The sequence below is a fragment of the Gobius niger genome (assembly GCF_951799975.1).
Source record: "Gobius niger genome assembly, chromosome: 22".
NCBI lineage: Eukaryota > Metazoa > Chordata > Actinopteri > Gobiiformes > Gobiidae > Gobius > Gobius niger.
This window is the reverse complement of record NC_136873.1, coordinates 1,849,737-1,859,379: the sequence shown is the minus strand read 5'-3', so window position 1 is coordinate 1,859,379 and position 9,643 is coordinate 1,849,737. Positions and strand designations below refer to the sequence as shown.

General features: G+C 43.9%; 1 protein-coding gene across 2 annotated transcripts; it reads left to right on the top strand.

Annotated features, from left to right (window-relative positions):
- Positions 1 to 2,569: 2,569 nt before the first annotated feature.
- Positions 2,570 to 9,369, top strand: LOC306981331 (solute carrier family 25 member 3-like). 2 transcript variants are annotated; one of them, XM_079580911.1, is made up of 8 exons: positions 2,570 to 2,697; positions 3,049 to 3,201; positions 5,905 to 6,029; positions 6,513 to 6,692; positions 7,726 to 7,907; positions 8,183 to 8,355; positions 8,437 to 8,547; positions 9,051 to 9,369. In XM_079580911.1, exons 2-8 carry the CDS (start codon positions 3,066 to 3,068, stop codon positions 9,209 to 9,211), a joined length of 1,068 nt encoding a protein of 355 aa, XP_079437037.1. In that variant the 5' UTR covers positions 2,570 to 2,697; positions 3,049 to 3,065; the 3' UTR covers positions 9,212 to 9,369. The 2 variants fall into 2 exon arrangements, with proteins under 2 accessions (XP_079437037.1, XP_079437036.1); XM_079580910.1 differs by lacking the exon at positions 5,905 to 6,029 and adding an exon at positions 5,229 to 5,353.
- The last annotated feature ends 274 nt before the right edge of the window (positions 9,370 to 9,643 follow it).

Here is a 9,643-nt window from a genome sequence, read left to right as displayed (position 1 = left end):
GGATGGAATATTAATACTTTTTATCAGCGCCACAAGGCAGTCACAGCCCAGATGAACGGCACCTTTATCAAGACCAGTGTACTCAGTCAGAGCCACACTGCGTTCCACATTATTATCCAAATGACATTTTTCTTTGATTTTCTAAACTGTCAACTCAAATAAGAGTCAGCATCATTTTCAAGTTCATTAAATTTTTTTTCAAAAATAAATATACTAAAAAAAACTCAAAATCTGCTGTTCCAAATTGTTATGCAACTCATCGTTTCAATACATTCTAAAGCTTGTAATTAACTGAAAATGTAGCATTAGGAGGTCATATTTACTGAAATCAAAAGCTATTTCAATCAAAGAAATCAGGTCAAGTTATATTTTAACATGGAGCCCTTCTTTGAGCAGCTTCAAAATTCTTAAATCCATTAAACTTGTGAGTTTTTGGACAGTTTCTGCTTGGATTTCTTTGCAGGATGTTAGAATAGCCTCCCAGAGCTGCTGTTTGGATGAAAACTGCCTCCCACCCTCATAGATGTTTTGCTTGTTGAGGCTCCAAAGGTTCTCAATAGGGCTGAGGTCAGGGGAGGAGGGGGTCCACATCATGAGTTTCTCTCCTTTTCTGCCCATAGCAGCCAGTGATGCAGAGGTATTCTTTACAGCAGGACATGGTGCGTTGTCATGATGAAGATGATCTTGTTCGGGAAAGCACGGCTCTTCTTTTTTTAGAAGACAGTGGTCAGTCAGAAACTCCACATATTTTTCAGAGGTCATTTTCACACCTAAAGGGGCAGACCAGCTCTCTCCCCATGATTCTGGCCCAAACGTAACTCCGATACTACCAGCGTACAGCGCCCTCTAGTGTGGCTATAAAAAGCTATTTAACAAATTACCCTGCGAGTCAAATAGCCCTGGTCTCCCCTAATACTGTAGATTTCATATCCAGCTTTGGTCTCAGAGGCCTCTCAGTAATGTTTAGGCTGCGTCTGAAACCATCAAATTATAGCCTCTAAGTACTAACACTAGCAAACTAAACCTTAGCCTTTCATGGGGTCGACTGTTCGATCTCTGTGCAGTTAGTGAACTAGAGCTTCAGCAACATTTGTCCAATTCGACAGTCCTTACCCGGGGGAAGGAGAAGTGACATCACCAACAGCTGTTCTTCTTCTTTAAGGTAATTGGTGGAGTGTATAGTGTGTATATAGTGTGTATAGCAGGGGTGTCCAAACTTTTTTCATGGAGGGCCGCATATTGAAGCGTACACGGGGTGAAGGGCCGTAGATCGGTAGTTAGTGCCGCAAAACCTTGGACTAGCAGAGGTTTAAATTGTGCCCCACACCTTTATTTCAGCTAAAAACCTTCATGCAGCTCAGTCTCACAACAAAATCGGTTAGAATTGTCTAGAATTATTACATTTCAGATAACAAAGGTCCATCTCTGGTGATGTGTACCGATACAGCAAGAGCCCGAGGGCCACCATGAATTGATCTGAGGGCCGCATTTGGCCCCCGGGCCGCACTTTGGACACCCCTGCTGTATAGTGTCCAAACAAAAACATTTAAGATGAAAAAACAAAAACAAAGTAATAATCCAGATGAGCCGTCACATTTCCCTTTAGTGTTATTTTATCTCAACGGCTGTTTGATAAAGCTACAGCAGCAAATTATCCATAAGTTTCTAAAATGAAAGCACAAAAGCACAAACTGGACCACCGGACACCCAGCGGAGGTGCAGCAGAAACACCACACCTCCACCCAGAGGACAGTGCCAACACAGCCAAGGTTAGTGCTAGATCGTATGCTCCGGAGGGACGGTCTGCTGTGAGTTTGTTTAGATCTATGAGCTTGTTTGTCTAAAAATACAAATAATCCTAATCCTTAAAGTTAGCCCCTTAACTCCCACCTGAACCGAGCACATTTTCTTCAGTTTGGCTTTACCCCAGTCCAAAAGCTTCTGGAAAAAAGCTGTGAAAATAGCAATAAAACAATGATGGAAATGTGACAAAAAAGTGACGAAAAATGTATGAAAAAGTGGCAAAAATGTCACAAGAAATTGACAAAAAATTCACGAAAAAATGACAAAAATGTGACAAAAAAATTACAAAAAATTGATGAAAAATTGATAAAAAATTGTCAAAAATGTGACAAAAAATGGATTAAAAATTGACAAAAAAATGACAAAAAAAATGACAAAAATGTGATAAAAAATTACAAAAAAATTACAAAAAAATTACAAAAATGCGACAAAAAAGTGACAAAAAAATTATTAAAAATTGACAAAAAATGACAAAAATGTGATAAAAAATGACAAAAAGTTACAAAAATTAGTTGAATACCCAACAAAAAAATGTTGGAAAAAAAATCTGATGACGTGAGGATAAAGATCCTCTCGGTTCAGGCGGGAGTTAAGAGATTAACCATTTCCCTGGCCATAACCTTAATTTGTGTCATGATATCTCACGTTTTCACAGATCTAGCACTAACCCACAGCCAACCACCGCTCAGAGGAAACACTGATACGCCCACTTCCCTGTGCTCCTCCTCCGACCATCTGATTGGACGCACCGCGACAGGTGTTCTTTGATTGGCCAAAACCGCGGAAGTGGCTGCAGCAGTGACGTAAACAAAAGATACTTTACGCTCCGCGAGGTCATCTGCCTCTCTGCAACCGGCTGAGCCTGAGCGAGGCGCCATCTTACACTGTCCCAGAGTAAGTGCGTTTTTCTCCGCCAATCCAAACAAAAAACAATACGAAGGAGCTTAGATGCGCATTATAAGGTTTTCACATTTGGCGTTCTTTTATTACGAGCACGTTTAAGTGTTCGCCGATCTCAAACAAGTCATTCCACCTTGACGCGGTCAAATTAGCCTGTTAGCACTAGCTCTGCTGCAGTAGCTTCAGAGCACTTCATCTTTCAGGGCAATGCACGCACGTGGGGTTGGCATTAAACGTGAGCTGAACATATCCCAGCCTCTCGGTAATGCGAGCCCAGTGCAGTCCTTGGCACGGTAGGGCAGACCTTCAGCTAACGCACTTTACTAACCAGTATCTCTGTCGCAGCTCTACAGGCCAGCGCCATGTACCCGAGCACTCTGACGCAGCTGGCCCGGGGCAACCCGTTCAGCGCCCCGCTCTTCTCCCTCCAGAAGGTGGAAGAGCCCCAGCAGGTCCACCACACACAGCGGCCCAGGAGGCTAGCAGCCGCAGCCACCGGTAAGCCAGCAGCCGACAGTCAGGGCAAGATGGGCGCTAACATTAGCCGCTGTTAGCATAGCCTTCCGGAGGGTGACTGCGTTTGCTCTGTTTGATCTAGTGTATCTCCACATCATGCACTCCACATCATGACTATCTACTATCTGCAGCTGGTAGACACCATTTAACCCCATGACCTGCTGCAGTGGTGTCATATACTTGGACAGGGCCTGGCTGCCCCTTAGGCCTGTGGAGGGCATGGAAGGGCAAACTACCTTTTCAAATGACCATGTAGTTTTAGTGAGTCAGAGCTTGTCCTCTGCAGTGTCTGTCTTTCAAAATAAAGTCATTTCCCACTTGAACTATGCAGAGTTTGTTCAAGCCATAACTGACTTTGTGCCAGCTGCAGCTGAAGACCACTCAGAACATTATGTCCTCGTGCAAAACCCCATTCAAAACCATTACTATAATACTGCAGTATTGCATGTAACCGGATTAAAATTGCACGTTGAGTGGTTGCAGTTATCAAATTGCAAAGACTACAAATTAATTTGGAAGTATAAATCAGGGCTTCTACTAATGGTTATTTTGGTTATAGAGTAAGCTACCGATTATTTTTCCGATTATTCGTTTGGCTATGAAAGGAAATGGTATTTTTTCAAATTTTTCTACCACATAAAGCTAAAATTCGATTTATTGCTCAGCCCTACTCTCAAATATTAAAGCTCCTGGACATGTTTCAAATGTGGCTTCAATCTGGATTTTGAAACAAGCAAAGCAAACCTAATCTAATGTTGACCTAAAACGTACGTATGAGATTGAAAATGCATGACTCAAGTGCCAACGCTTAATATCATTTCAAATTTTCAATAATTTGTAAGCGTCGTAAAGCGTGCCTGACGGGTTATGTTGCTGTTAAGTTTGGGATAATCTAATTAAATGACTTCATTAAATTAATACATTCAAAACAAGTAAGTGCAAAAACAAAAGGACAGAGTACAGTCTGCACTGAATCATCTAGACGTTAAAGTCCAGAGTTAAGTCTGTTTTCCCTTTGTCTTGGGTACAACAAGCAGAACCTGATCCACCTGATGGTGGAAAGTCTTAAAGGAATAGGCCACCGTTTTTATATACTAAGATATGTTCTTACCTCACTTTAGTCGAGTTAATATATCCCCGTCTGGTCATTGTCCGCGCGCTCTGTCACGCAAACGGAGCACATACGCAGCCTCTCCCATATGTGACATAGCTCCGAAAAAGCTCACGATAGAAGCTACCAAGCTCTTCCACGTGTTCCCTATTTAAATAAAGTTACGTGAAGTGTTTTCATGCGAAGTATATTTACACAGAAATGTAACGTGTCGATTTTATAAGCAAATAAAAAGGGGGACTATATTGTGAGGCGTAATGATACGAGGAGTAAAGCGTCCGCGTAGTAACTCCTAAAGACTTCCCCTGCTCACTTCCGTCAATAACCTTTAGGAGTTACTGCGCGGACGTTTTACTCCTCGTATCATTACGCCTCACAATATAGTCCCCCTTTTTATTTGCTTATAAAATCGACACGTTACATTTCTGTGTAAATATACTTCGCATGAAAACACTTCACGTAACTTTATTTAAATAGGGAACACGTGGAAGAGCTTGGTAGCTTCTATCGTGAGCTTTTTCGGAGCTATGTCACATATGGGAGAGGCTGCGTATGTGCTCCGTTTGCGTGACAGAGCGCGCGGACAATGACCAGACGGGGATATATTAACTCGACTAAAGTGAGGTAAGAACATATCTTAGTATATAAAAACGGTGGCCTATTCCTTTAACTGTGCTACACAAGACAAGTGGAAATGTTCTGATTTTAGAAAAATAGAAATCTTGATATTTTCTGCTGCAGTATGTCACTTCTAATGTGCTCAAGCATACGTATTTGTGAAATTATTAGATGTTTACTGTAATCTTTTGAAGCAGCATAGTGGTTTTAATGACTTGTTTTGACCCAAACGTGCTAAGAGCCGCTGAGGAAACCTGTGGCTGTCCCTATGTCTCTTCAGAGGGCGACAGTTGTGAGTTCGGCTCTCAGAAGTATTTCATCCTGTGTGGGTTCGGTGGTATCCTGAGCTGTGGCACCACACACACAGCCGTAGTGCCGCTCGATCTGGTCAAATGCCGATTGCAGGTCTGTGCCCGCCCTGTGCCTGAGCCGTATTTGTCCCGACGTGCCTCATCAACCCTCAATAACTCCATTATTATTATTTTTTTTAATGCACCAATTTGCATGGTCTTTTAAGTTGTGTTGTGGTGAACTTATTTATACACGGTATGAATTTGTAACAGCCGTTTGGACTTTCCGGACCTTGATTGAGCCAATCATGATTCTTAAACCTGTACAAAGATGCAAGAATATAATGTTGAACAATAATCTGAGACCTGTTTTCTCTCCGCCTGTGTGGCGGACAGAAAAATACCCCTGCTGCTGTAGTTCTGAGTTGATGAGAAGCATGATTCAAATCTAAAAAGTAAAGTTGAGTGATTCACACCAGTCGTACAGCAGCTGTGGGTCCTGGTCTTTAACTCTAATCATGGTGTTGTTCTGATCTGTTCCAATGAAGGTGGATGTAACGGTGCCACTGTCTCCAGGGAGAGCGCCCCCTGCCTCTTCCTGGGGACAGTGGCCTAATGATTGTCCTGTGTCGCATGTTTCCTGCATGTTGCATGCTGTCCCTCCAGAGGATGTGAGCTGTGAGTTTGGTTCGTCAAAGTACTATGCCCTGTGCGGCTTCGGGGGCATCCTGAGCTGCGGCATCACTCACACAGCAGTGGTGCCCCTGGACCTGGTCAAGTGCCGCCTGCAGGTTTGTACGGAGCTGCCTCCAGCCTGGATTCACCCTTTGATGCTAACATTAGTACCTAGTAGTAAAGTGTGAGCTCAGATTACGTACAGGAAGCTTAGGTTCAATGCACTGTAGATGTCCCATGTGCATGCAGTATTGTTGTTCCTAAGGCTGGGCAATTTAAAAAGTGAATAGAATTGGCAACCTCAACTTGGTTCAATCAGAATAGGTCTTAGGCCTATAGCTAATTCTGTGGTAGTGCTAGCATCTGGGTTTTGGAGTTGGGAAATGGACAGTTTTTGTGTGATAAAGGGGCTTGAGAAAGAGCGTTCATTTTATGTTAGTTCACAGGTGTGTGTTCATGAATCACAATAGAAAATGCTGTATCCATAGTAATGAAAAACATACTGCCCAGCCCTAGTTGTTCCATACACAGGGGGCAAATGTCTTTTAAAAACGCACGTCCTCTGCTGCTTTGTGTTTGACTGTTCTTCTTCATGTCAGGTCGACCCAGACAAGTACAAGAGCATTGGAAATGGCTTTAGAGTGACCATTAGAGAAGATGGCGTCAGAGGTCTCGCTAAGGGCTGGGCTCCCACCTTCATCGGCTACTCCATGCAAGGCCTGTGCAAGTTTGGCTTCTACGAAGTGTTCAAAGTCTTCTACAGCGACTTGCTGGGAGAGGTGAGTGCAACTCTTAAACCCCGATACTCGTGTGAGTGTGAGAGACACGCTCCTTAGATCCACCTCTGGAGGCCCTGACATGGGCCTCAGCAGCCTGTGCTGTACAGTCGGAGGTGCTTGAGTCATTGGCGTGTGAGAACAGTCCACCTGTCCCCCAGCCCGCGCCCCACAGGCCCCTGTCCCAGAGACAGGACACACCTGTGGGACAAGTCTGGGAGACGGATAACACTTCACTCTGTTTAGGTGCGTGTGTGTGTCAGTGTCAGTAGTGGATGGTAAATTTGGCTACTCAATCTCAGGCTTTAGTCGATGTCATATTACATTTGGTATTTCACAACACAATACCTAAGCTTAAAAAAATGTCCATGGAGTTGTCAGGTGTCTCGACAGTCTGAGCTTTCAATAAGTGCACTTATAATGGAAATCAATGGGCTGTTTAAGGAGACATAAGTTGAAATATAAAATGCTGGCAGCATTTTACATAAACCAAAAAAATAAATAAATAAATCTCATTTTTGCACTTATGCACAAAAAGTTTTAATTAAAAAATCATTAACTAACAGACATTACATCAGGAAGTTTTTTTTTTTTTAATAGTACACAACGGTTAGACTCACCATCTATACTTTTTTTTTTTTTTTAATTGGTGCTTAAACGGTTCCCGTTTGATACCTATATGATACTTTGATTCCTATCCTACATTTGTTATCTAGGACCATGAAACCAAAAGTTAATGCTAATTTATTCAAGTTTGGTATCTGATTATTTCTTTGAATACCAGTGGTACTCGTGTAGTAATTGGTATAATTTAGCGGTACGCAGCCTTAGGCCTCATACATCCATATATTCCGAATAAAGCGTTTTTCCTCATCCATGATCTCAAATATCTGAGATATTGAGGTTTAAACAACTCCTAACCTGTGATGTGTATCCTAATAGATTACAATAGTGTAAACTCTGCTACATATGGAGCCCCAAAGCCCCACCCCCCAATGTTGACTGCACTCTCTGAACACCTTTCCTGTAATTTCAGGAGAATACCTACCTCTGGAGGACCTCCCTGTACCTGGCTGCATCAGCCAGCGCAGAGTTCTTTGCAGACATTGCTCTGGCTCCAATGGAGGCTGTCAAAGTGCGTGTGCAGACCCAGCCTGGTTACGCCAACACCCTGAGACAGGCCGCCCCCAAGATGTTCGCCGAGGAGGGGCTGTGGGCGTAAGTCAGCTTCATGTTTGTGAGACACGCTCCTTAGATCCACCTCTGGAGGCCCTGACATGGGCCTCAGCAGCCTGTGCTGTACAGTCGGAGGTGCTTGAGTCATTGGCGTGTGAGAACAGTCCACCTGTCCCCCAGCCCGTGCCCCACAGGCCCCTGTCCCAGAGACAGGACACACCTGTGGGGCTAGTCTGGGAGACGGACACTATGTAGCCCCGTAGTGCTCTTGATTCTAACACAGACGGTGTTCTATGTTCTAACCTGTGTTTTGTCAGTTTCTACAAAGGCGTGGTGCCCTTGTGGATGCGGCAGATCCCCTACACCATGATGAAGTTCGCCTGTTTTGAGCGCACAGTAGAGCTCCTCTACAAGTACGCAGTGCCCAAGCCTCGCAGCGAATGCTCCAAGGGTGAGCAGTTGGTGGTCACCTTCGTTGCTGGCTACATCGGTATGTGCATTCTTCATAATGGTATTATTGGACTCCTTTCCACATGCATTTATTTCACCTCACACTCTTCTGTGTTTGCAGCTGGTGTGTTCTGTGCCATCGTGTCACACCCTGCTGACTCTGTGGTGTCTGTGCTGAACAAGGAGAGCGGCAGCACGGCCGTCCAGGTCCTCAAGAAACTGGGCCCCAGAGGTCTGTACCTCACTCTTATTAACCACTCAACAGTCTCAAGGCACACTTTACTGAGGGCCACTGAATTGGATCACTCTCAGCCCTGCCTTGTTTTTGTTCATTTTTAAATACATTTCCATGTTGGGAAGCTATCTCATTGCACTTGTCAATCTTGTTTAAAAACAATATTATAGAGGGAATTTCAAACCATGCTATCATCTCTTCTACATGTTGGCGCAGAAATGTCTCCAGTATCGCTCTTTCTTGTCCCTGTCTTGGCCTGTACCTTTACCTGCAGTGCACACAGAGCACTGGATGTACTTTGAAATGACACAACTTGAGCAGAGCACTTTGAAGTTGTGTATTAGAAAAGTGCTTTATTGAAAAGTGTTTAAATCTAGAATCAAAGGTGACAGCACTGAGACTGGCTCCACATCCACTGCTTTAGCGCTCGGCTTGTTCACTACTGTGACTCATTGTTCTTGTCCTGAGAAAGATTGTTGACTTGTCTGTTTTGTGCCCAGGTGTGTGGAAGGGTCTGGTGGCCCGTATCATCATGATCGGTACCCTGACCGCACTGCAGTGGTTCATCTACGACTCGGTGAAGGTGTATTTCCGCCTGCCCCGCCCCCCTCCCCCGGAGATGCCAGAGTCCCTCAAGAAGAAGCTGGGCCTCACAGAGTAACACCCCCCACCGGAGCCCTGCAGTTTGATATTTATGTCCCTGTGTATATTTGAGAAGAGCAGAGGTGATGGGACTGCCTCGATTCCTGTACAACACGTCTGGTTTTATGATTCCTGTTGATAGAATGTGACAATTCTAAATAAAGAGTTCCCACATACTACGGTCGGTCCACCTGCTTTTATTTATTTAGTCGATATAAAAACTCCAACTGAATCAGTGTTTATCCTCTGGAAACATGTCCTGAAATGCGTGGGGCTTGTCTCAAATGTTACTGTTCCTGCAATGCTCCGTTAAACGCCCAATAGCCAGTCTTATGGCATTTGCGAAATCTGTTGGAAAAACCACAAAGCCAGATTCCAAAAACGGTTGTACAACAATCCATTCATAACTGAGCTCTGGTTTTGATGTCATTAATGAGAAGATCCCCCTTGG

What these genes read in the sequence shown, in the direction of transcription:
- LOC306981331 (XM_079580911.1), top strand. Translation starts at nt 3,066, where the DNA reads ATGTACCCGAGCACTCTGACGCAGCTGGCCCGGGGCAACCCGTTCAGC. An exon ending in ACAGCGACTTGCTGGGAGAG is followed by an intron (nt 6,693 to 7,725) that starts GTGAGTGCAACT and finishes CTGTAATTTCAG; the next exon opens with GAGAATACCTACCTCTGGAG. An exon ending in CAAGAAACTGGGCCCCAGAG is followed by an intron (nt 8,548 to 9,050) that starts GTCTGTACCTCA and finishes TTTTGTGCCCAG; the next exon opens with GTGTGTGGAAGGGTCTGGTG.